Source organism: Rhinoraja longicauda, chromosome 18 (genome assembly GCF_053455715.1).
Source record: "Rhinoraja longicauda isolate Sanriku21f chromosome 18, sRhiLon1.1, whole genome shotgun sequence".
NCBI classification, from domain to species: domain Eukaryota; kingdom Metazoa; phylum Chordata; class Chondrichthyes; order Rajiformes; family Arhynchobatidae; genus Rhinoraja; species Rhinoraja longicauda.
This window is the reverse complement of record NC_135970.1, coordinates 7,013,041-7,039,181: the sequence shown is the minus strand read 5'-3', so window position 1 is coordinate 7,039,181 and position 26,141 is coordinate 7,013,041. Positions and strand designations below refer to the sequence as shown.

The following is a 26,141-nucleotide window of genomic DNA, read 5'->3' as shown; positions in this document are numbered from 1 at the left end:
ATGCACGTGCTGCTCCTGATGTAAAGTCATTTAAAAAGGGCATTGAGTAACTAGATCTCCTCAACTTGGTTTAAAAGGCCCATTTCAAAAATGTAATGACTGCTCTACTCACTCCGACCTGCGCGACATAACCACTGGTGAGGTTTTTGCGCAGTAATCACCCAGAGCCACAGCCTGTCCCGCTGAGTTACTCCGGCACTTTGGGTCGGGGGCGGCCTTGTGTCACTGCAGAGATACTAGAGGAACAAGATGGACCACTGCGTTGAAATCGCCTAGACTGAAGTGCACGCAAAGGAGCGGAACGCCCGCCATTTTAATAAGCAAAACGTGACGCGGGGTCTGCTAAGCTTCTCGCAGTGTAATCTGTGTTTTGGTGGAAAAGTATGTGTGATGATACCATAAAAATGCAGAATATATCTCATCTATCAACTCACAGATTTTTGTTATTTGTCTTTTTAAATGTTTCTGCAAGTTTCTGCCTACTAAAGTGGCGCCTTGACGTGCTACGGTTTTTAGGGTCGAGTGGTCTTGTCCTCCAGCATCTTGCGTCACGTGGCACCGCACACATCACGTGATCGCATTGTACCCATGTGACGAGGGGGGTCTGCGCTTCACGCGCTGTGATTGGCGGGGGGCGTGTGGCCCCGCCCCCCGACGCTCGCGGCCAATGGTCAGCGGGGGAGGGGCGAGCGGGGGCGGGGCTCCGTGACCCGGACGCACTGCAGGCTGGGCGGCCATGGCGCTGCAGCGGCTGCTGCTCCGTTACCGGGACTTCGTGCTGGGCAGCCCGGCCGGGGCGGCGCAGCTGGAGGGAGGCGTCCGCACCGCCTCCTACCTCATCGCCGGTGGGTCCCGGAGCCCCACGCCCATCCCCCGCTTCACTGCCCCGTGTCCCCGGTCCCTGGGCTCCCGGTGTGTCACCTGTTAAGAGCCCCAGGTGCAGCACCGCCTGTCCCGCTGCGTTCCCCCCGCATTCTGTGTGGCCGCAAATATTGATACCGGTTTCTTGCCTTTGACCATGCGATGCACTGTCTGATAAGGGGATGGGGAGCATCAAGGAACTGCCGATGCTGGTTTACAAAACAAAGACCCAACGTGCTGAAATAACTCAGCGGGTCAGGCAACATCTCTGGAGGACATGGAGAGGTGACGTTTCGGGTCGGGAAACTGGAGAAGGTCACTTACCCAAAATGTCACCTCTCCATGTTCTCCGGAGATGCTACCTGACCCGCTGAGTTACTCCAGCAATTTGTGTCCTTTTTGGAACATTAGGCCTTTGGGTCTCTGCTGTATCGTTGCTAACTCCCGCTCCAGCCCCATGTCATGAATGGCATGGTGAGTGTGAGCCTCGGAGAAAGCCCAGACTGCCTTGAGCTCCACTATATCCAGTGGCATGATTAACTCAACACCCCTGATGATTTTGTCGTGGTTACCGGTGTTCAAAATGAAGCAGATGACACGGAGAATTCTTCAAGAAGTTAAAAGCCTTTATTTGCAAACAACGGCTGGAACAATCAGGATGTCAACCATCTGACTGCCCACTTAGTACACCGGGCAGCCTATTTTTATAGGATTATTCTAAACCTTATCTCCTTTACATTACCTCATACCCACACTCCTTTCTTCAGTCCTTCATTTCTTTGTAGTACCCGTTTGTTCCGCCACCATTAAATCCCATTTAGTAATATATCCTTATCTCAATGCTCACATCCCTTCATATTTCGCCTCCCTTATTTCCTGCTAGTCCATCCCTCACATCCATCCATCACCCCGCCTATGTTTTTCCTTATCTCTTCTCTTGCCACCATTAAATCCTACTCATTGATGAATGTCTGCATCTCTTCAGATTCTGCTACCCTTATCATCTAGGCTAAAGCAAAGGTAAAGGCTAAAGCAAAGGAGTGTTATGTTACAGAGACGTGTCAAGGGTAAGGAATGTCTAGAGCGCCTTAATTAGTTACAGAGAGGCGCCTAATGCCTAAGTAGTTACAAACCTTAAACAACAATGTATAAAATAATACCGTAACAATGTAATGTATAAAATAATATCATGCATAAAATAATATCGTATTATCTCCCATATTTTCAGGTATCCCCTCAGAAATTCAATCTGCCTTGTTATCATTCAGCAAGTACTAAGTTACCAGTCCTGCATTTGGGTTCTCCTGATGGGAGATAGTGAGACTTCACTAAGTTTAGTCATTGGCAGAGGTTTCATGACAGTGTTTTCTTTTGCAGGCCGTTTTGCTGATTCGCATGAACTCTCCGAGCTGGGTAGGTATAGATGTCGAGAGGTAACTGCTGAAGGTCTGTGGGAGAACTAACTTTCACCAACTCCAGTAATTGCGCAATGCTAACATGCTCAGCTGGGGAGGTGGCGTTTAGTTGGCTGTTTGAACAACTTGGCTCCTGCAATAATGCTGCACATTTCTGCACTTTGCCTTTGGAGCCAGGCAGGCCAGAGGGTTGCACCCTTCAAGGCTAGGATCAGTATCAATGGGTTTTGTTGGGAGAAAGCATTCAAACTGCTTGCCTGGAGAAATTGGAACCTGAACATTGAGGCAGATGAGCACAATCAGAAGGTTACAGAGTTTGGAGAGCATACAAGGTTGGAAAAGGGAATCTGACTATCTTCAATGGGACATAGCAAGCTGGGAAGACGCTTAGTGATCAGGGAAGATGAATGAGTTGAAAGCATTGCTAAAGTTGTATGACGATGTTACTGGAATGTTTTACGAGGGGCAGGAAAAACAATTTTGTTACAGACTTTACGCTTTAAACTTTAAAGATACTGCACAGAAATATTGGCCCCACAAGTCCATGCCAACCAGCAATCACCTCATACATTAGCACTGTCCGACACACTAGGACAAGTTTCAATTTTACCAAAGCCAATTAACCTACAAACCTGTATGTCTTGGGAGTGTGGGAGGAAACTAGAGCACCCAGAGAAAACCCAAGCGGTCACATGGAGAACGCACAAACTCTGTACTGCGTAGTCAGGATCGTTCCTGGGTCTCTGGCACTGTTAGGCAGTAATTCTACCACTTCACTACTGTGCTGCACTGTTTTACAGTGAGAGGAAGGGGAGCATTCTTGGAGCTTAGAAGACTGTTGGGTTGTTGAAACATAAGATCCTAAAGTGGCATTGACAGGGTAGATGTTAAGGTGGGAGAATATTAAATGACAAGAACATAGTTTAAAAATGGATGTTGGAATAATGTAGTCAATCACTGCAATTTGATACACCAGAGGGTTGTGAGGTTAGATCAAAGGAATTGAAGGCTATGAGGCACTGACAGGAAACCGCAGGCCAGTGTAAATCAGGCATGATCGCATGGAATGGTGAGGTACGTGTGAGGGGCCGAGTGGCCTAGTCTTGGCTTGGGTGAAGTGGCAGTATTGGATTAAAGAAGTGAGGTTTCCATTACCTTAATATTAACAGTGAAAGTGTCAGAGGCATAAAGAGAACAGAATTCTTCAATAACTTTCTGGTGATTTTTTTTTGTTGTATAACAAGCTAAAAAGAGAAGCACTTCTGTCTGGTGGTCAGGGGGGTGCTGGTGAAGCAGGGAAGTTGGAAACAGCATGGGTGGGAATGGGTTTTTGTGGCAGTGATCACATCTCTGTTAAATTTAGCACAGTTATGGAAAAGATAAGGGAGCAAATGTTCCAACAGAGATTGCTGGAGATATTCAGCATGTCAAGCAGCATCTATGGAAAGAGAACCAGTTAATGTTTCGGGTTTGAGACCCTTCATCAGGACCGGGAAAGCGATTGAAGGATGCAGGATGGCTCAGGTGAAGGCTGATGGAGTGAGACCAGGTGAGAGAGTTAATGGGGATGCAGGATGGCTCAGGTGAAGCTGATGGAGTGAGACCAGGTGAGAGAGTTAATGGGGGTAGTTAGAGGGTGATCATTACGTGTTGCTGTAGCAGGTCTGTGGGTCATGCCCAGTAGGTCACTAACAGAAAGAAAACATCTCGGCCGCATGACCGGCATAAATGCCAATAAAGCCATCTGCCTGACGTTGGAGAAACCAATATTGTTCAGAGGTGTGCAAGGTGCACATGTGGGGGATGAGGTATTGTTTCTCAAACTTGCGATGAGCCTCGTAACAGTGCAGGAGGCCACCAACGTATGGGTCAGCAGCAACTATTTTTTTCCTGCCTGTTAGCTGCAGTTTCTAGAAGATTCTTCTATCATGATTTTCCTTTCACACGTGCAGGTTGTCTCCAACAAGTGACATTGCACCACTTCCTTAACGCGATCCAGCATTTTCCTTCCTACTGATGTTGGATTATTGGCTAGTTTACCCTCGTACCTCATCTTTTCTCCTCGTATTGCCTTTTTAGTTAACTTTTGTTGCTCTTTAAAAGAGTCCCAATCCTCTGTCTTCCCACTCTTCTTTGCTATGTTATACTTCCTCTCCTTAATTTTTATGCTGTCCCTGACTTCCCTTGTCAGCCACAGGTGTCTCTTACTCCCCTTAGAGTCTTTCCACCTCTTTGGAATAAATTGATCCTGCAACCTCTGCATTATTCCCAGGAATACCTGCCATTGCTGTTCTACCGTCTTCCCTGCTAGGGCCTCCTTCCAATCAATTTTGGCCAGCTCCCGCCTCATGCCTCTGTAATCCCCTTTGCTATACTGTGTAATCCCCTTTGCTATACTGTGGGCATCTTGGATAGCATGGACAGGTTGGGTGGAAGTTCCTGTTTCTATGCTGTGTGACTAACTCCATGTAATAGGCAGTCGCTAACCGTTCTGGCCGTATGAAGGAAGTATGGTCATTGAAGAAGCAGCCTAGGTGACTGAGCTTGAGACCCTTCCCTGAGGTTGTTGTGTAACCCTGATCTGTCAGTATTTCTGATATTGACATCCCCATCTGAAGCATGATGTAGAAGAGAGTGATAAACTCACTTATCATGTTAGTAATAGATTCATTCACAAAATGCTGGAGTAACTCAGCAGGTCAGGCAGCATCTCAGGAGAGAAGGAATGGGTGACGTTTCGGGTCGAGACCCTTCTTCAGACTGATGTCAGGGGGGCGGGACAAAGGAAGGATATATGTGGGGACAGGAAGATAGAGGGAGAACTGGGAAGGGAAGGGGAAGAGAGGGACAGAGGAACTATCTAAAGTTGGAGAAGTCAATGTTCGTACCACTGGGCTGCAAGCTGCCCAAGCGAAACATGAGGTGCTGTTCCTCCAATTTCCGGTGGGCCTCACTATGGTACTGGAGGAGGCCCATGACAGAAAGGTCAGACTGGGAGGGGGAGTTGAAGTGCTCAGCCACCAGGAGATCAGGTTGGTTAAGGCGGACTGAGCAAAGGTGTTGAGCGACACGATCGCCGAGCCTGCGTTTGGTTTCGCCGATGTAAAGAAGTTGACATCTAGAGCAGCGGATGCAATAGATGAGGTTGGAAGAGGTGCAGGTGAACCTCTGTCTCACCTGGAAAGACTGTTTGGGTCCTTGAATGGAGTTGAGGGGGGAGGTAAAGGGACAGGTGTTGCATCTCCTGCGGTTGCAGGGGAAAGTGCCCGGGGATGGGGTGGTTTGGGTAGGAAGGGACGAGTGGACCAGGGAGTTACGGAGGGATTGTTAGTAATAGACGTGAGGGTGTTGAGCACTGTAGCGTAGGCTTCAATACCTGCCCATCTGCAGTGGAAGTGTCGGGTGAACGCTCTTTGGTTTTGTGCTGCATGACGGAGGGACAGGGACCCCTGAAGCTTGCCACGAGACGGCCATGAATCTTGGGCTACTTGATTGTGACTTCCCGCAGTCAGTGTGGCAGTGGCTGTGAGTGTTTCTCATTGCTGAGGGAGCTGAGTGTCTCCGTCAGTAGCCGCTATTGAAACTAAGTTTGTTTGTTTGACAGTGTATTCTGTGTCGAACCTGCTTGTGCTATTGAACGATGGGATATTGAGGAAGGGGATCCCTCAGTCGCTGCTAATGGTGAGTAGTTCACAGTGGCGCTGTAACAAAGGGCAGGCAGTACATGGCGGGTTGATTTAACCTGGGTCTCCACTAAAATGTATGCTGCTTCTATAATCTCATGGTTTGTAATGTTTCTTCTTGAAGTGTAAACTTGAATTCTTCCAAATCCAGCTTGTGCCTTGCTTCTGCTACAAAATGGCAGAAGTAATGGTGTGATGGCAGCTGCAGGTTTAAGATATGGGCCACAGCAGCATTTATCGCCCACCTCTGCCTGTGCCTGAGGGGGTGTTGGTGAGCCCCAGTTGCAGATGCCGCCTGCTCCTGGTGTGGTGCTAGTTGGGGGGACCAGTGACGATGAAAGTCCAATGCCATCCGTCCAAGTCAAGGTGACGAGGGGAACCCGCTGGAGGTGGCGTTCCCATGCACCTGCCACCCCTGTGCTGTACAGAGCAGCTGTGATGGATGTGAGGGTTGCAGCCCCTGGTGCTGGAGCTGCCTGCAGGGTCAGTGCTGAGTTATATCTTTTGCTGTCAACGTTTACTAACACTGGTGGCGCGGGTGTGTTGACTGAAGCTGGGGTCTTGTTCCTGCTGTCCGCCTCTGCTCTGCCTCTCTGGTCCCGGGCAGGTGTGGCGGGTCACTGACCCATGTTCCAGGCAGTGTTTACTGAGCCAGGGTTGGTGTTTGGGGTGGGTGGGGAAGAGCACCGTGTGTTGGGGGATTCCGATACTCCAGTGCCCGCCCTGGAGTGGGAGAGCCTGGTGGTGTGGGAGGACAATTTCCAGGTCCACACATCGCCTGGACTCTGGTGTGGGGTGAGTGTGCTGCTCAGGCTGGCAAGGACAGTGCATGGGGCAGGCGTGTGGGCACGTGTGCTGCTGTGGCATGTGGGCTCTTGTGCCGCCGCGTGTGGGCATGTCTGCCACTACTGCAGGCAGAGGTGCTGACTTTGGGGCAGGTGTGTGCGCACATGTGCGGCTGCGTGTGGGCACGTGTGCCGCACATGGGCCACTACTGTGGGCAGAGGTGTTGGCTTTGGGGCAGGTGTGTGGGCACCTATGCTGCTGAGGCGTGGGCACGTGTGCCACTACTGTGGCCAGAGGTGCTGGCTGTGTGGCAGGCGGGCGGGCTGCTGTAGTTGCTCTCGTGGCCAAGTGCTGGGCCTGTCCTGACCCGGTCGGTGCCTGCCTTCCTCCCCCTGCAGCCTGTGCCCCAGCAGCGGTTGATGACATGGCTGACGGTGCTGGAGCACGTGGAGGTTTTCATGGAGATGTGCTCGGCCAAGCTGAGGGGCGAGAGCTGCCGCTGGCTCGTCATCGTCCTTATCCAGCTCTGCAAGTGAGTGACTGAGGGCACCATCCACCCCCCCACTCCAAACTCCAGTCCCTGCCCCCACCCACCAAGCTACCGTCCCTCCCTCCCTCCTCCACGCCTCACCCATTGTCCTCGGGTATCGATCGTCGCACTGCCCCTCCAACAGGTTGGAGTCAGCTCTCCGTGCCGTTAATCTGTTCTGCCCTCCTTGTTGCAGAGCGGTGCTGAGGGTAATGCTGCTGCTCTGGTACAAGGCTGGGATCCAGACATCGCCGCCCATCGCGCCGCTCAACAGGGAGAACCATGTGTGCAGCGAGGCCCGTGATGGTGAGGAGCTTGGGGGCAAGGGCCAGGGCAAGGTGGGGGGAAAGCCCAGAGAGGCAGTGGGAAGGAAGGGGGGCGGGATCTGGTGTGGGGGAGGGGCATCACCCTGCCATCCTACCCCTCCCACCACCATCCATTCGTTTGCTCTTCCTTTCCCCCCTATCTCTTTGACCACAGGATACTCTGCACAACCTTAATCTCTCTGCCCTCGCTCCACCTTGCAACTATCGGTTGCTGAACACTTTAACTCCCCCTCCTAGTCCCACACTGACCTTTCTGTCCTGGGCCGCCTCCATTGTCAGAGTGAGGCCCAGCGCAAATTGGAGGAACAGCACCTATTTCGCTTGGGCAGCTTACACCCCAGCGGTATGAACATTGACTTCTCTAGCTTCAAGTAGCCCTTGCTTTCCCTCTCTTTCCATCATCTCCCCTTCCCAGTTCTCTGACCAGTCTTACTGTCTCTGACTACATTTTATATCTGCACCGCCCACTCCCCTGAGATCAGTCTGAAGAAGGGTCTCGACCCGAATCGTTACCATTCCTTCTCTCCAGAGATGCAGCCTGTTCTGCTGAGTTACTCCAGCATTTTGTGTCTATCTTCGATTTAAACCAGCCTCTGCGGTTCTTTCCTACACTTACAACCTAAAGGTATGATATTGATTTCTCTAACTTCAAGTAACCCTTGCTTTACCTCTCTCTTCATACCTCCCCCACGCTAATTCTCCGACGTTTCACTGTCCTCCTGATTAGTTTTATAAGATCATGGGATTGGAGCAGATTTAGGCCATTCAGCCCATCAAGTCTACTCCGCCATTTAATCATGGCTGATCTATCTCTCCCTCCTAACCCCATTCTCTTGCCTTCTCCCCATAACATCTGACACCCATACTAATCAAGAATATATCTATCTCTGCCTTAAATATATCCACTGACGGCCTCCACAGCCTTCTGTGGCAAAGAATTCCACAGATTCATCACCCTCTGATTAAAGAAATTCCTCCTCGTCTTCCTAAAGAGCGTCCTTTAATTCTGAGGCTGAGACCTCTAGTCCTAGACTCTCCCATGAGTGGAAACGTCCTCTCCACATCCACTCTATCCAATCCTTTTACTGTTCTGTACGTTTCAATCAGGTCCCCCCTCATTCTTCTAAACTCCAGCGACTACAGGCCCAGTGCCGACAAACGCTCATCATATGCTGACTTACTCATTCCTGGGCTTTGACTGTGTGCCTCGTTGTTACCTTCCCTTCATCCATCAGTGAGCTATTGTACATTTCCTTGAGCATCATCTGCTTTGATCTGTTCTTTTTATACCTTCCATGTTCTTTGTACCCCTCCATATCTCACTTCTCTCTCCCCAGACTCAGTCTGAAGAAGGGACTCGACCCGAAACGTCACCCATTCCTTCTCTCCAGAGATGCTGCCTGACCTGCTGAGTTACTCCAGCAGTTTCTGTCAGTCTTCGTTGTAACTGTTGCCATCCTCTCTGGTTGCAGGACAGCCCAGTGGTGAAGCTGAAGACTCCCAGTGTTGCTGTGCTACCTTCGTTGGCCATCGATCGCAGAGGGTGGTCCGGACCCTTGACCGCAGTGAGTGCCCGATCCTTGCTCCTGCCCGCCATGCATGTGGAGCGCGACTTCCCCCGACCCCCATGTGTGAGGCTGTGAAGGCAGCCGTGACTCGGTGGGCACTTTGTGTTCCAATCCCACTCCAGAGGCACAGATGTGGAATTGTGCAGAGCACTCCTCTGACAAGGGACAGTCGGCCTTTACTCTGAGCCCCCTCTGTACCCCGAGGGAACATTAGACATCATGAGGTACTCTTACAAACAGAGCTATGTGCTTTTGTAACCCTGCCAACACTTCTCCTTGAAGTAGCATCAGAGGTTAACTGCTCGTTATCACATTGCTGTTTGTGGGACCTTTGTGACCAAACCTGCTGTTGTATTTCCTCCATTTTATGCCTCTACTGTTCAAGTGTTTTGATGTGATGTCGTGGTGTTTTGCCATGTCTCTCGCACGGATAAAATGTGTTACTTTGCCGATGCAGCATTCCCTCAGCTGTCACTGAATCGTTGTGGTTTGTGGTACAGAGGAGATATGTTTAGTTTAGAGATACAGCATGTTAAAAGGCCCTTGACCACTCATGCACTTGTTCTATGTTATCCTGCTTTCCCATCCTACAGACTAGGGCAATTTACAGAACGCTTCTCACTGTATCTCGGTACCTGTGACAATAAAGTAAACTGAAACTGAATTAACCTTCAAACCTGAACGTCTTAGGAATGTAGGAGGAGACTGGAGGACCTGGAGAAAACAAGGAGAACAAACTGCACAGATAACGCACGCACGCACACACGCACGCACACACACGGACGCACGCACGCACACACACACACACACACAGCTAATCGTGAATAATACTCAATAACTGAGCCTCCAGGCCTCAGAGATATAATTCCAAAAATCTAGCACCTTTGCTTCAGTTTTGACTCTGGTTCTAGTCATTCTAGTCAAGGGAAACATCATCCCTGCGTCTGCTTTGTCGAGCCTGGTTTCAAGGTGAGCTCCATTCATTCTGGTAAAGAGTGCAGGCCCAGTCTGAGTAACCTCTCATCGAGCAACTGCCTGCCATCCCAGGAAACAGCCTGGTGAACTTCTCCCTCTGCCACTTGTATTTCCTCCCTTGGATAGTGAGATCATACCTCTCCACAATATTCCAAGTGTCGTCTTACCAGGGTCCCATGTACTCTCAGCAAGACCTCTGGTACTTGTGTCCAAGCCCTGGTTGTTTCCACTTGTCAGCTGTCCCTGCGTGTCAGCTTTGATTTGTGGACAAGGCCACCTGTCATTCTCTCACCATTAACAAAATCCATTATTTTCCGATTTTCTATCAAAGTGGATGACTTTACGTTGTCACACTGATTTTCACAAAGTGGATGACTTTATGTTGTCACACTGATTTTCATAAAGTGGATGACCACGTTGGCACACTGATTTTTATAAAGTGGATGACTTCACGTTGGCACACTGATTTTCCACCAGTTATGTCCTTGTCCGTTCGCTTAAACTCCCTATTGAGCTGCTCTGTCACAGCTCACTCTATTATCTAGTTTTGTTTCGTCAAAACGTTGTATATATTAAACAGTTCCCTCCTTGTAATAGATTGTAAATAATTGGGCCCTGCCGCCCATCGGCAGACCACACTAGCATCCAACCCAGGAATAGTCCATTCATTCCTGCTCCGTCAGATAACCTATCCTCGGGCCAGTATGTAACTCTGAGGATAACTATTGGTATAATCCCATCCACTCCCTGGTAAAGTATAGGCTGAGGCTTTGTTTAGAATGTAACTTGTGGCCTTCTTGCAACGCCCCTTTTAGCTTCAACACCGCATTTCCGTCATTGGGGAGTTCCGGAAGAGAAGAGGCACCGGCATTCGCAGGGAGACCGGCACCTCCCGACAGCCCTGGGGACGCAGGAGATTGTGGCTGAGGCTCTGTACATCGCCCGACCTCTGGTGCACTGTATCCTACAGCATGGCGTGACCTTGTGGGGAGCGGTGGGGCCGTTTAGCCCTGTTGGTCTGAACACTGCAGCTCACTGAGGAGCTTGAACCTGCAGATGTGGAACAGGATGGGGGGGGGGGGGGGGGCGTTTGGATAATAGACCCGGGCACTGAGTTACAGGCACAGGCTGTTCCGCCCCTCTACCTGTGGTCTGAAGCAGTGGAGGCCAATCAGCACTTTGCAGGATCGAACACAGTTGACAATCCCTGGATCTCTGTGGATTTTGTTTGTTTGTTAAATCCCTTAACTGTCTCTGTCAGTGGTGTCGATGTGTATTTGTGGACGGGGATCATGGAAGCCGTGGCTAGTGTCTGGAATCCTCGATGTAACAAGGTGAGTGTGGCAGGTTATCCTCAGCGCAAGGTACTGGCACACTGCCTGGTTACAGGGACTGGAGTTATACTGAGAGCAGCACACTGCCCAGTTACAGGGGCTACACTGACACGGGTGGGTGTGGTACAGCTGTCCATGGACCGGCTTTATATAGAGTGCCAGTGCTAGAGTTATACTGACACCAGTACTCTGTCTAATTGCAGGGATCATAGTTTTACGGACTGGTTCCAGGGACTGGGATTACACTGATGTGAGTGGGTGTAGTGCTGCTAATTGGCAGGGTGTGGAGTTAAGACTGATGAATGCCCTGCTGTGGTCAGCCTGGGAAGTCACGCTGTGCCTGGAGTGGTGACCTATGCTACCTCCTGCAGTGTCACTGCTGCTCGCCCACATTCCTCCCTGTTTCCCCACAGCTTGAGTTTGCTGAAAGAGGCCAAGGCGATGGTGGGTGAGGAGCGGGCTGAGCTTCGCCGCAGGACCTTCATGCTGCTGTACTACCTGCTGCGGTCGCCTTTCTACGACCGCTATTCTGAGTGAGTCAGCTCGCTGCGGCATTTTGATTTCTTGCTCATGGGTTGCCCTGGTGTGCGGGTGAAGGCGGGGGTGGGGGTGGGGGGCGGGGGGCAGGGGTGGGTGAGAGTGGATGTGGGGGTGAAGGCGGGTGTGGGGGTGAACCAGGGGTGGGGGTGAACCAGGGGTGGGGGTGGGTGAGAGTGGATGTGGGGGTGAAGGCGGGTGTGGGAGCGGGGGTGTGGGGGCGGGGGTGAAGGTGGGTGTGGGGGTGGCTGAGTGGGGACGGGTGTGGGGGTGAACGCTGGGGTGTGGGGGTGGGGGTGAACGCAGGGGTGGGTGAGAGTGGGGGTGTGGGTGGGGGTGGGTGTGGGGGTGAACGCAGGGGTGGGTGAGAGTGGGGGTGGGGGTGAAGGCGGGTGTGGGAGCGGGGGTGTGGGGGTGGGGGCGGGTGTGGGGGTGAACGCTGGGGTGTGGGGGTGGGGGTGAACGCAGGGGTGGGTGAGAGTGGGGGTGTGGGTGGGGGCGGGTGTGGGGGTGAACGCTGGGGGGGTGGATGTGGGGGTGAAGGTGGGTGTGGAATGTACTGGGGCTGCTTGGCCCTGGGTGTCTGGTCCTGCTTGGCCCATATCTGTGGACGGGTGAGTGTTGGGTTCCAATGCCTCTGATCCTGTGCACTGGGGGGCCGGGGGATTTCCTGTGTGATCTGTACTGACGGTCTGTTTGTTGCGGCCCGTGAGCTCTCGGTGGGCACGGTTCCATTTGCTGCCCTCCTCTCCCCAGCCCTGAGTGGATCTCCAGGATGGAGTCTGACCTGCTGCTCTCCTCCTCTCTCCCCAGGGCCGTGATGCTGTTTCTGCTCCGGCTGCTTGCGGACTACATCCCTGGAGCAGGCCTGGTGGCTCGTAAGTATGGTCATGTGGTCGGCGCTGTGGCCCTCTGTTGGGGAACCCCCTCCTCCAGTTTAGAGGTTTGAAAAGCGGGGAGAAGGGAGGGTCTCGACCCGAAACATCACCCATTCCTTCTCCCCCGAGATGCTGCCTGACCCGCTGAGTTACTCCAGCATTTTGTGTCTACCTTCGATGTAAATCTTGCCCCTCTGATTCTTTTTAAATATTTCCTCTATCGCCTAAAACCTGTGCAGTCTGGGTGGGCCCAGTTTCGCCAGCGTACTGAGGTTTGCCCTAATACTCCCTCACTTTTTTTTTCCCCAGGCCCACTGATGGATTATTTACCAGTCTGGCAGAAGGTTTACTTTTACAATTGGGGGTAGGCTGGAAGTTAAACGATACTGTACTCTTCATGAACATCTTGTGCTGAGAAAGCATCCTGCCAAGCCTGCCTTCAGAAGCTCCTGGTTAATGGTGTGTTGTCCCGTGGCCCTGGGCAACGAGCTCACCCTGCCAGTGGCTGGTGCCCTCGGTGCCTGTGGCTGTGTCCGACTGTGCTCACAATCTGATGACAGCTGCGTTGGAGACCAGGTGGGTGTAACCAGAAGCTCCCAGGCCAACAGTAACCGCGTCCTTTGTGACCGAAGCCGTGCCGTCTGACCGTGACTGTCCACTGGAACCCCACTGACTACAGCGGCGACTCAATACCAGCCCATGGCCCAGCAATAACTACGAGGCAGTCCAGCGACTGCTGACAACGGCGCCAGTGTCCAGCTGACGGTTGCAGAATGGCAGAACGGTCACCACCTGGCAGGAGACCATTTGGCCCATTGAGTCTGTACTGGCCCTACGTAAGCAGTCGGGGCAGTTGCTCGCCCTCCCGCCCGGCTCACGTTGAATGCCGCCACTGATGTTGTTTCCCCGGCTGCCTTGTCACAGTCCCGACCCCAACCACGCTGTGGAAGGCCCATAGTATTCCTCCATTCACATTGGCTTATTTCACCAGGGACTTCCAGTTCCAGCTGAACCAGTATTCTTCCAATGTTCGCCACGATTTGCAGAACGAGCTTTTCACCACTTTCTCAATCAGCGAGAAGGAGCCTGGCTTGCAGCCTGCATACAGTGGACCAGTCCGGTGGCAGTGCAGCCACAGTCACACTGGATAAGCAGCCGCAGAAAGTGTTTGAAGATCAGTAATCTGCTGTATCTAAGTAGCTCTCTACCTCTCTCTCCTCCAAGTTGCACATTAAACCCCAAGGTTGTTCAACAGGGTTGTGGTCGTCTACATTAATATTTCCTTCTGGAGCTCAAGGTCAATTTGTTTGTTAATCTCCTATGAATGGCTTTGGATCAGTAACTTTAAAAAGCACCCTATAAAAAGCAGCTGCATTATTTTTAATCTGTCACGAGCTTGTACTCTGACGACATGCACATATAATGGTGATCGCCATATTTGATTAGTCAGAACATGACACCACCTTCTGATTTGACTTGGTCAAGTCCCCTGGTTTGGCCCATCGCCAGAGCGGGGGGCTGGGGAGGAGGGGGGGGGCTGGGGAGTGGGGAGCGACCCTCTGCGGTGGGACCGTCGCCGTTGAGGTCACTGTGTTGAATTGTCTGGATGATTCAACACGCAGCCCCCCCTTGGGAATGATCTCTGCCACCTCACCATGTAATCAGACGTATACGAATGGTCAGATCACAGCCCAGCACTAGCGATCTGACTGCAACTAAAGCAACAGGTTCACAATGTAACCGCGACTCTCTAAAGGGACCAACTCACAATCAGATCAACTACAGTGTGACTAGCTAACACAATCTCATTCTAACTGTCTGATGGACCAGCACAGAATCTGGCTGACTATGATGGCAATAACTCACCGGCTGACCATCGCTGACTAAGTACAAGCACGGAACACAAGAGCAGGAGCAAGGGTGGGCTATCTGGGCCACCATTAATCAGGATCTCGGCTGATCTCCCTCAGTGCCATTCTCTTGCACTATCTCCGTATCCCTCCGTGCCCCCACTGTCCAGTGATCTCTGTTTTGAACAAACTAGGTGCCTGATCCTCTGGGGCAGAGGATTCCAAAGCTTTGTATCATCTGCATATTTGCTAATGGTACTTTTAATCCCTTCATTAATGCATTGACCCCTTGGACATAAGGCTATGAGGTGACAACTAACTCAGTGAATTCAGGAACCTTGAACGCGAGGGTGTGCATACACACACACATACACACACACCTCTTTCCAATGCACTGGATTACATTTCCTAATGTAAAATGGCATTCTCTAGCTCCTGCCTCAGTTCACCATGTTCATCTAAAGGAGGTTATTCTATTCTGTGGAGAATATAAATATGCTATGGTAGTTTGAGAAGGAGGTGGGGCTGAGGCTCTTGAAGAGCATTTAAGGTGGATAAGTCCCCAGGGCTTGATGGGACCTAGCCCGGGTTATTGAGGGAGGCAAGAGACACGATTGAGGGGCCTTGATGAGGATCTTTGTTTCCTCTTTAGCCACAGGTGAGGTCCCGAAGGACGAGCATGGCCAATGTTGTTCCTTTGTTTAAGAAAGGACGCAGAGAGAATCCAGGGTGAGAGCCCTGGATACATCGTTGCTGTGGAACTGGTTAATAAACTTTTAGTGGAAAAAGGGGGGGGGAAGAGAAGAGGTAGCGAAGGGCTTCCAGTTTCCCCCCCCCCCCCCCCCACTACAATCAGTCTGAAGAAGGGTCACAACCCCCGAAACGTCACCTATCCATTTTCTCCAGAGATGATGCCTGACCAGTGGAGTTACCCCAGCCTTTGTGCCTATTATAGAAGTAAATGTAGATGAGTTGGTGAGTAAGTTTGCCGACGACACTAAAATTGGAGGTTGCCGTGAGGAAGGCTGTCGGAAGATACAGCGGAATATAGATAATCTGCAGAAGCATGCAGAAAAATGGAAGATGGAGTTTAACCTGAGCAAGTGTGAGGTGTTGCACTTTGGGACGTTGAATGTAAGGAGAGAGTATACAGTACGGCAAGACCCCTAACTCCATTGATGTACAGAGGGGTCTTGGAGTCATAGCTCACTAAAGGTGGCAACGCACGGTGGTAAAGAAGGTGAATGGTATGCTTGCCTTCATTGCTAGGAGCATTGAGTACAAGAGTCAGGAAGTCTTGATGCAGATCTGTAGGGCTTTGGTTAGGCCGCATCTGGTGTATTGTGTGCAGTTCTAGTCACCTCATTATGTGAAAGATATGGAGGCTTTGGAGAGGCCACAGAGGAGGTTTACCAGGATGTTGCCTGGATTAGGTTTGAGCTCTAGGGAGAGGTTGGATAGAGTTGGATTTCTTTTGTTCTGGAACATTGTAGGTTGAGGAGAGAATTGATAGAGAAGTATATAAAATTACGAGGGGGATGGATGGTGGATGTCGACTTTCCCACATTTCACATTTCCCACATTTCTTTTGTTTAGTTTATTGTCCAGTGTACCGGAGGTACAGTGAAAAGCTTCTGTTACAATGCCAACCAGTCAGCAGACAGACAATACATCATTACAATCGTGCCATTCACAATTTACCCATACATGATAACGGAATAACGTTTAGTGCAAGATAAAGCCGGCAAAGTCTGAAACGGTGCTGAAGGAGTACAGATTTAAGAGTGTGGAGCGATTGCAATGTGTGATTGCAGATCCACTCCTGTGATGAGCACACAAATAGTCACCTGGGTTGTTCAAATTCCTGCCCAGGTAGTGCCAACCAGTGCCAGGATCCCACACAGAGGGAATGTTGCTTTCCAAGCACCATGCTTATATATCAGGGGATCATATGTGACCTCCCTGCTCTCATCACTGGCTATGAAGGATCTCATGACACATAGAAACATAGAAAATAGGTGCAGGAGTAGGCCATTCGGCCCTTCGAGCCTGCTCCGCCATTCAATATGATCATGGATGATCATCCAACTCAGTAACCTGTACCTGCCTTCTCTCCACACCCCATGATCCCTTTAGCCACAAGGGCCACATCTAACTCCCTCTTAAATATAGCCAATGAACTGGCCTCAACTACCTTCTGTGGCAGAGAATTCCACAGATTCACCACTCTGCGTGAAAAAAACTTTCTCATCTCGGTACTAAAAGTCTTCTCCCTTATCCTTAAACTGTGACCCCTTGTTCTGGACTTCCCCAACATCGGGAACAATCTTCCTGCATCTTCCTGCCCCTTAAGAATTTTGTGAGACACTAACCAAAATGTATGCAAAGGCAGTCCTGGTCTCCAGGGTGCTCTTTGTTCAGTAACTAAAACACCAGCTCATCATTTCACAAGATCATTTTTCACATCAATGTGGAGAATATTAAAAAGTAAGAGCAGTTTGAGATCAGGATGGAGGTGGTGTTGGGGCTTTAAAAGTATTAAAGAGGAAAGTCCCCAGGACCTGATAGGCATCTATCCCAGCTTACTATGAGAGGAGATTGCCGGGGCCTTAACAATGTTCTATCTTCTCTGGCCACAGGCGAGGTCTCGGAGGATTGGAGAGAAGTCAATATTGCAACGTTGCCCACTCACAATATCCAGAGAAGGGCCTGAGCCAAAATGTCACCTATCCATCTTTCCCCAGAGATGCTGCTGGACATGCTCAGTTCCTCCAGCACTTTGTGTCTTTTTTTGTAAACCAGAATCTGCAGTTCCTTATATCTCCTTTTTACCAAAATGCCCCCTAGATCAGGGGGTATTAGCTACAAGGAGAGATTGGACCAGCTTGGATTGTATTCTCTGGAAGGCTGGAGGTTGAGGGGGATTCTTGATAGAAGTATATAAAGTTAGGAAAGGCATAATTATAGGTAGACAGTCAGAATGTTTCTCCTGGGGTAGAAATGTTAAAAAGTAGAGGGCATAGCTTTCAGATAAGAGGAGAAATGCGGGGCAAGTTTTTTACAGAGTTCAGGAACTTGTTGCAGGGGTGCTGGCAGATACAATCGTGGTATTAAAGAGGCTTTAAGATAGTACATAGTTATGCTAAGAATGGAGGGATATGGATCATGTGCAGGAAGATGAGCTTAGTTTATTTTGGCATCATGATCGCAGACACTGTGGACTAGAGGACTGCACTATTCCTGTCCTGTGCTGACTGCTCAATGACTGCTTCAAGCAGTGTGGTATTTAAAATAAGGATGATCTTATAATGTTCTCTTGGTGCCTGACAGGGTAGACGTTTTCACTGGAGGGATAGTCGCAACCAGGGGAATATCTGGTTGATGATGTAGGTGGGTGATGACTGCTGTAAATTGAGAGGCATGTAAATTTCTTTCTTTGAGGGTAGTGTCTCTGGAATATCCTGGCCCTGAAGATGGGGGAGGTGCATCATTAGATATATTTGAGGTGGAAATGGATTTTATAAATCGGGGGAATTGTGGGTGACACAGAATAGACACAGGGGAGGGGTTGAGGCCAGAGGGGATTAGCCATGAATGGCAGGACAGTCTCGAGGTCCTGCCACTATCTGCCTGTGTTCTCGGGATGCCGTGTTGAGAAGAGTGTCACGTTTCCTCTGCAAGAGCAAGTACACCCAGTGAAATTTGAAACAGCTGAGAAGTGCTTTGGGTGTGATTGAATACAGAGAGTGCTCGGGGGTGCTTTGCTGTTCACCTGCAGAGGGAGCAGGAAGGACAGGCAACACTTACAACGTTGGTCTGTTTTGCTTTTGTTGGATCCTGCTGACAGTTTTCTAATTCTGTGTTTTTATTCCAGCATCTTTTGCTTTGGTTCAGAAAGAAACCAGAGAATGGCAAACTATTCCTTTCCTATTTTGTGCAGCTCATCCCTGCAGTAGATGCACCTGAACCAATTCCATGAGGCTTCCCAAGAAGGTATTGACCCTCACAAAGGGTTATGCCTCTCCCCAGGATCACACATTGCCCACTACACTTGACCCCACTCTTCCCCCTTCAGCAAGGATTTGATTCTTGTGCATCTTTCCAGATGTTCATTACCGATGAACTTTTAGTGCTCTAATTAATATACCTCCCAACTCTCTTGCCAACCCTGTCTTAATCAGTCACCCTTTTCCCTGCTGTCTTGTATTTAGCTCAACATTAACTGCCAAACCCAGGCTCTGTGCAAGTGCATTCACCCTGTGATGGGGCAAAGGTCCATTTCATTCCAAAGATTAGTGGCTTGCACATTGGCCCTTTCTGTTGTCTGTGTGAAGCTCTGCAGTGCTACCCTGTGAATGTGTGGCTTCCCCCAGGGTGCTCCAGTTACCTCCCACATCCTAAAAACAGAATTATAGAGTCAGTCAGCACAGATACAAGCCCTTTAACCCGACTTCTCCACTCCCACCTAGTTACCAAACTGAGTACCATTTCCGTGTGTATAGAAACATAGAAAATAGGTGCAGGAGGAGGCCATTCGGCCCTTCGAGCCTGTACGCACCGCCATTCATTGTGATCATGGCTGATCATCCACAATCAGTAACCCGTTCCTGCCTTCTCCCCATATCCCTTGATTCCACTAGCCCCTAGAGCTCTATCTAACTCTCTTTTAAATCCATCCAGTGAATTGGCCTCCACTGTCTTCTGTGGCAGAGAATTCCACAAATTCACAACTCCCTGGGTGAAAAAGTTTTTTTTCATCTCAGTTTTAAATGGCCTCCCCTTTATTCTTAGACTGTGGCCCCTGGTTCTGGACTCCCCACAACATTGGGAACATTTTTCCTGCATCCAGCTTGTCCAGTCCTTTTATAAATTTATACGTTTCTATAAGATACCCTCTTTAAAAGACTGGACCCTTCCCCACCCACTCCTCCCCAAGCAGCAATTCACAATTACTCACAGACTGACTCCAGTTTGCAAAGACTGGCCCCTACCCCCCCCCCCCCCCCCCCCCCTTCTCTGCAATCACCAATTTCCACATACAGCCTGACTCCAGACTGGACCCTCGTCCACTGCCCAACATCAGTCTGGCCACTTCTCCATCTCCACCAATAGAAATTGCGGAGGTGGAGAGGCTATTCAGGAAACAGAAAAGCCGGAAATTTCCAGAACCGGACAATGTTTCCCCTTCTACCCTCAAGCTCTGTGCCGAACAACTGGCACTGATCTACACAAACATTTTCAACCATACCCCTGCAAACCTGCACTGTCCCTGCCTGCCTGCACTGTCCCTGCCTGCTTCAAGGTCTCCACTATTGTCCCTGTACCCAAAAAGACAAGGATCACTGGTCTTAATGACTACAGGCCTGTCACACTGACCTCTTTAGTCATGAAGAACTTTGAAAGACGTGCTGGCCCAGCTGAAAAACATCACAAACCCCCCGCTGGACCCTCTGCAGTTTGCAAACAGGGTCAATAGATCGGTGGATGACGCAGTCAATCTAGGCCTGCACTTCATCCTCCAGCACCTAGACCGCAAGGGGACCTATGCCAGGATTCTGTTTGTGGATTTTAGCTCTGCATTTAACACCATTGTGCCAGAGCTACTACACTCCAAACTCTCCCAGTTGACTGTGCCTGAACCCCTCTGTCAGTGGATCATCAACTTCCTGACGGACAGGAAGCAGCATGTGAGGCTGGGAAAGCACATCTCGGACCCGCAGACCCGCAGCATAGGAGCACCACAAGGCTGCGTACTCTCCCCTCTCCTTTACTCTCTCTACACCAACGACTGCATCTCCACAGACAGAGGTGTCAAGCTCCTCAAGTTTGCGGATGACACAACCCTGATTGGACTGATCCAGGATGGGGAGGAATCTGCCCTCAGATGGGAAGTGACACAGCTGGCGTCCTGGTGCCATCGCAACAACCTGGAGCTCAATGCTCTCAAGACAGTGGAACTAATTGTAGACTTTCGAAGAGATCCCCCTCCCCTCCCCCCACTCACCATCAACAACACCATAGTTACATCTGTGGAGTCATTTAAGTTCCTTGGAACCATCATCTCCAGGGACCTTAAATGGGGGGCCACCATCAACTCCACAGTCAAAAAGGCCCAACAGAGGATGTACTTCCTTCGGCAACTGAGGAAACACAATCTGCCACAGGCAATGATGGTCCAATTCTATACTGCTATCATTGAGTCCGTCCTCACCTTCTCCATCATGGTCTGGTTTGGCTCAGCCACCAAGCACGACATCCGGAGGCTGCAACGAATCGTTCGCACAGCTGAGAAGGTTGTTGGCTGCAACCTTCCCCCCATTGACGAACTGTACACTGCAAGGGCCAGGAAGCGAGCGGGCAAGATCATCTCTGACCCCTCTCACCCTGGCCACATACTCTTCGAAGCACTTCCCTCTGGAAGGCGACTCCGGACTGTCAAAGCAGCCACAGCCAGACATAAAAACAGCTTTTTTCCACGAGTGATAGTTCTACTCGATAACCAAAGTCTGTAGTCTCTTTTTTGTTCTGGTTTATTTTCACCCACATGTTTAGACCGTAATGGTGTATCCTTATTGTTTTGATGTATTTATGCTTTATTCTTAATTGTTAACTGTATGTTTGTGTTGTCATTTGTGAGCGGAGCACCAAGGCACATTCCTTGTATATGCACATACTTGGTCAATAAACTTATTCATTCATTCATTCATCCTTCTAAACTCCAGTGAATACAAGCCCAGTCTTTCCAATCTTTCCTCATATGACAGTCCCGCCATCCCGGGGATTAACCTTGTGAACCTATGCTGCACTGCCTCAATAGCAAGGATGTCCTTCCTCAAATTAGGAGACCAAAACTGCACACAATACTCCAGATGTGGTCTCACCAGAGCCCTATACAACTGCAGAAGGACCACTTCCTCTAGCAGCCTATTCCACATAACTAACAGACTGAAAATACTTGGCCCTCAGGTCCCCTTTTAATGTTTTCCCTCTCACCTGAAACCTACACCCTCCAGTTTTAAATTCTCCTACCCTGGGGAAAATACTGTGACCATCATGATTTTATAAATACCTCGACAAGGTCACCCTCAGTCTCCTTTATTTCTAGAATAAAAGTCCCAGCCTACCCTGTCTCTGCCTACCTGAAACCCAGTCCTGGCAACCTCCTGGTAAATCTATTATACACTATTTCCAGCTTAACAGCATCCTTCCTAAAGCAGGGCTAACAGAACTGCACATAATACTTCCAGTGTGGTGTGACCAACAGCTGTAAATATGTCCCTGCTCCTGTACGGAATAACCTGATCAATGAAGGCAAGTGTGCCAGATACCTTCATCATCACTGCCTCTCTCTGTTGCCACTTCCACAGAACAGGCCAACTAGGGCGGCAAACTGGTGCTGGGGTAGAGTTGTTGCCTTACAGCACCAGAGATGATCCCGACTACGGGTGCTGTCTGTACGGAGTCTGTACGTTCTCCCCGTGACCTGCGTGGGTTTTCTCCGAGATCACCGGTTTCCTCCCACACTCCAAAGACGTACAGGTTTGTAGGTTAATTGACTTGGTAAAAATTGTAAATTGTCCCTAGTGTGTGTAGGATAGTGTGCAGGGATCACTGGTTGGTGGGCCAGAGGACCTGTTTCTGCACTGGGTCTCGAAACTAAACTTGAATCTTAAAAACTTAATTGAAAAAAATAAGATAAGGGGTACAGGGGAATAAGGAAAGCAGCAAGACTGTGGAGTCTGTTCCTGGAAGCCAGTACGAGTCTGATGGGCTGAATGGCATCCTGGGGGTGTCACTGTAAGTCTATCTAGATGGATGCATTAAGATGATGACCTGCAGTGTGAAGGGAGCCACCTTCTCAGATGCTGCAACTGCACTAAAGGACATGACTCCGAGAAGCAATTCTTGTCCCAGCCATCAGTTCAAAAGCCATGTAATCCATGGTCTGCTATTAGTGGAACCACACAGTGGGTGAGGTGCAAGATGAGAAGGAGTCACATTCCCAGATTACAGCAGGGACCACCTTCTAGGGCTGTACGTACGGATGGAAGTCAGGGCAGACCCTGGGGCACAGGCAGTGAGAGCAGAGAAGGTGCAAGGACAGTGCTGAGGCCGAGACTCCAGTGGGGAGGGATGAGGAATGGAGGGGTTGAAGCCCAGCCAATGGTCCCAACTGTGGCTCTGCAATTCTGGCCTGATGAGGGGGGGAGGGGGGGGGGGGGAAGCCAGAGGGAACATTGAGCCCCATCCCTGAAGGTGGAGTTGCTGCCCCGGTCAATATTTCTCCCTCCACAGTCGAGTCTGAAAGATGAGCCGGCTCTGACTGCTTCTCATCCGTGTCCATGCTGTTGCCTTTTCTGGAAGCCCTTCAGAGAAGGGAACGAGCAGCATTCTCACACCGACCAGCCAACATCGATCCCACTGCCCCAACTACTGTGACCACAGGCAACTCTGAAGCACAGGAACATGGTTGGCACAACCTGCCCTCGAGAATAGGCTGGCCTTCATTCCTTTTAAAGCCATCACACTGAGACACTAATGTTGCCAGTGTTGACCCAGGCCAGGACTCATGGGACCAAGCTATAGGGAAAGAGGCCAGACTAGGAGTTTATTCCTTGGAGCGTACAAGACTGTGGCGTGCTTTTCCTCATTCCTGGTAAATGCCCTCACGGCATTCAGCTCCCAAGTCTTGTAAGAATGTTGTGCTTCAATATTCAGCATCCGTTTAAACTCCACAGAATACACTGTGATTGCACTGAGAGTTTGGCTGGAGCCGCAGCGGGTTTAGTTTAGTTTAGAAATACAGCGCGGAAACAGGCCCTTCGGCCCACTGAGTCTGCGCCGACCAGCGATCCCCGCGCACTAACACTATCCTACACACACAAGGGACAATTTACAATTTTACCAAGCCAATCAGCCTACAGACTTGTGCGTCTTTGGAGTGTGGGAGGAAACAGGAGATCCCGGAGAAAATATAACCAGGTCGCGGGGAGAAGGTACAAACTCCGTACAGACAGCACCCGCAGTCAGGATGGAACCCGGGTCTCTGGCGCTGCGAGGCAGCAACTCTACCGGTGCGCCACCATTGCGCCCCAGCACAGAGCTCAATCTGGTGGTCAATGTTGTCGTGGACAAGCTTGTCTGCAACTGCTCTGCTGAGGGTGAAACAAAGTGAGCTGTTCCCTTGTGTGCAGCATTAAGAGGTTTCAAGGGTGTATGAAGCCAGGCCGGTGAGCAAGGACATTGCAGACACAATGTAACACGGGGAAATGTGAAATTATTTGCTTTGGTGCAAAAAACAGAATATTGTTTAAACTGTCAGAGGTTGGCTAATGTTGATGTTCAAAGGTTGATGTCCTTCTGCAGAACTCGCTGAAGGCCAATGTGCAGGCGAAACAACTAGTTAGGAAAGTATGTTGTTCTTTACTACCAGAGGATCTAGGCATAGGAGTAAAGACATCTTTCCAGTGTTACTAGGGGCTTGTTGAGCACACCTGGAGCACTGTGTATAATTTTGCACTTCTTACCCAAGATATCAGAAACCAAAGATCTAGCATCAGGTAGTTATGGAGGGAGAGATAGGGGAATACCAGCAAAGATAGATTCCAAGGGATATTGCACTTACCACATGGAGAGATATTGAATATAATCTACTCACGAGGTAAATGAGAAGGATCTCATTGAAATGTATAAGATTCATCAATGGCTCAAGGCTGAGAACCAGGAGGCACAGATCACAAGTAACCATTAGAGACTGAGAGGAGAAAAAGATTCTTCACTTGGTAAATCTTTGGAATTTTTAATCTTTATGGTTTTTTTTAGAGATACAGCGCGGAAACAGGCCCTTTGGCCCACCGAGTCCGCGCCGCCCAGCGATCCCCGCTCATTAACATTATCCAACACACACTAGGGACAATTTTTACATTTACCCAGCCAATTAACCTACATACCTGTACGTCTTTGGAGTGTGGGAGGAAACCGAAGATCTCGGAGAAAACCCACGCAGGTCACGGGGAGAACGTACAAACTCCGTACGGACGGCGCCCGTAGTCAGGATCGAACCTGAGTCTCCGGCGCTGCATTCACTGTAAGGCAGCAACTCTACCGCTGCGCCACCGTGCCGCAAGGAACATTTCGGCCCAACTTGCCCACACCGACCAACATGTCCCATCTACACTACTTCCATCTGCCTGCAGTTGGCCCATATTCCTCTAAACATATCCTATCCACGTACTTGTCCAATTTAGTTTTGAATGAATGAATATAACTTTATTGTCATTCAAAACTATACACCAGGCGAGTGCATATTTGAATGAGATTCCGTTGCAACTGGCTCACAATGTAACACCAAATAATATAAGTTGATTAAAGAAAAATAAATAAATAAGTAACTCGCAATAATGGCGGTGGATCATTGTGAATTGAAGAGTCTGATGGCTCGGGGGAAGAAGCTATTGCAGAACCTGGCTGTTCTGCTCCGTGTGCTGCAGTACCTTTGACCAGAGGTGAACAGTCCATGATGGAGTTGGGTGGGGTCTTTAATGATATTTTTGGCCTTGGACAAGCAGCGTTTGTGTGCAATGACCTGGATGGAAGGAAGTGAAGTCCTGATGATTTTCTCAGCCGTCCTCACCACTCTCTGCACGGACGTCCAGTCTGATGGGTTTGCAGCTCCCAAACCAGACAGAGATGCAGTTGGTCAGTATGCTCTCTATGGTGCCCCTGTAGAAAGTGGTGAGGATGGGATGGGTGAGGTGTGCTCTTCTCATCCGGCGCAGAAAGTGCAAACGCTGCTGGGCTCTCTTGACTAGAGACGCAGTGTTTAGGGACCAGGTCAGGCTGTCTGTGATCTGCACCCCCAGGAACTTAGTGCTACTGACTAACTCCACCGCGGTGTCACTGATGTGGGGTGGTGTGTGACTGTGCCGGTTTCTCCTGAAGTCAACGATGATCTCCTTTGTTTTGGCGACATTCAGGACCAGATTACCCGTGTTGCACCAGTCCACCAGTTGTTTCACCTCCTCCTAAACAGCAGTGGACTCAGTTCACTTCAAACATAGAATAATTAATTTCCACATTGCCGTCCAGGATTAGGCCCACCACTGTTGTGTCATCCGCGTACTTCATGATGTGGTTTGTACTGAACTTGGCGCAACAGTGGTGGGTCATCAGGGTAAACAGCAGTGGACTCAGTTCACTTCAAACATAGAATAATTAATTTCCACACAGGGAATTGAAAAATATGGGAATAACTCAATAAAATGGCTCTGTGCTAGAAGACCAATTATGATCTTGATGAAGGGTGGGGACAGCTTCAAAGGACCAGATGGCCAACTCCTGTTAATTTTACCCCTCCATTCAAAAGACAGGGCATTTTTATTAGAAAAGACAATTCAAAC

At 49.9% G+C, this 26,141-nt stretch overlaps 1 protein-coding gene across 2 annotated transcripts; it reads left to right on the top strand.

Annotated features, from left to right (window-relative positions):
• The first annotated feature begins 715 nt into the window (after positions 1-715).
• Positions 716-14,129, top strand: pex16 (peroxisomal biogenesis factor 16). 2 transcript variants are annotated; one of them, XM_078415036.1, is made up of 11 exons: positions 716-845; positions 2,239-2,274; positions 5,881-5,957; positions 7,144-7,277; positions 7,471-7,580; positions 9,073-9,165; positions 10,959-11,102; positions 11,405-11,477; positions 11,891-12,010; positions 12,828-12,892; positions 13,884-14,129. In XM_078415036.1, exons 1-11 carry the CDS (start codon positions 737-739, stop codon positions 13,901-13,903), a joined length of 981 nt encoding a protein of 326 aa, XP_078271162.1. In that variant the 5' UTR covers positions 716-736; the 3' UTR covers positions 13,904-14,129. The 2 variants fall into 2 exon arrangements, with proteins under 2 accessions (XP_078271162.1, XP_078271161.1); XM_078415035.1 differs by having other exon boundaries at positions 13,202-14,129.
• Positions 14,130-26,141: the final 12,012 nt, after the last annotated feature.

Coding starts and splice junctions, on each gene's coding strand:
- pex16 (XM_078415035.1), top strand. CDS start 737: ATGGCGCTGCAGCGGCTGCTGCTCCGTTACCGGGACTTCGTGCTGGGC. Junction 846..2,238: donor CGCCTCCTACCTCATCGCCG/GTGGGTCCCGGA, acceptor TTTCTTTTGCAG/GCCGTTTTGCTGATTCGCAT. Junction 11,478..11,890: donor GGAATCCTCGATGTAACAAG/GTGAGTGTGGCA, acceptor GTTTCCCCACAG/CTTGAGTTTGCTGAAAGAGG.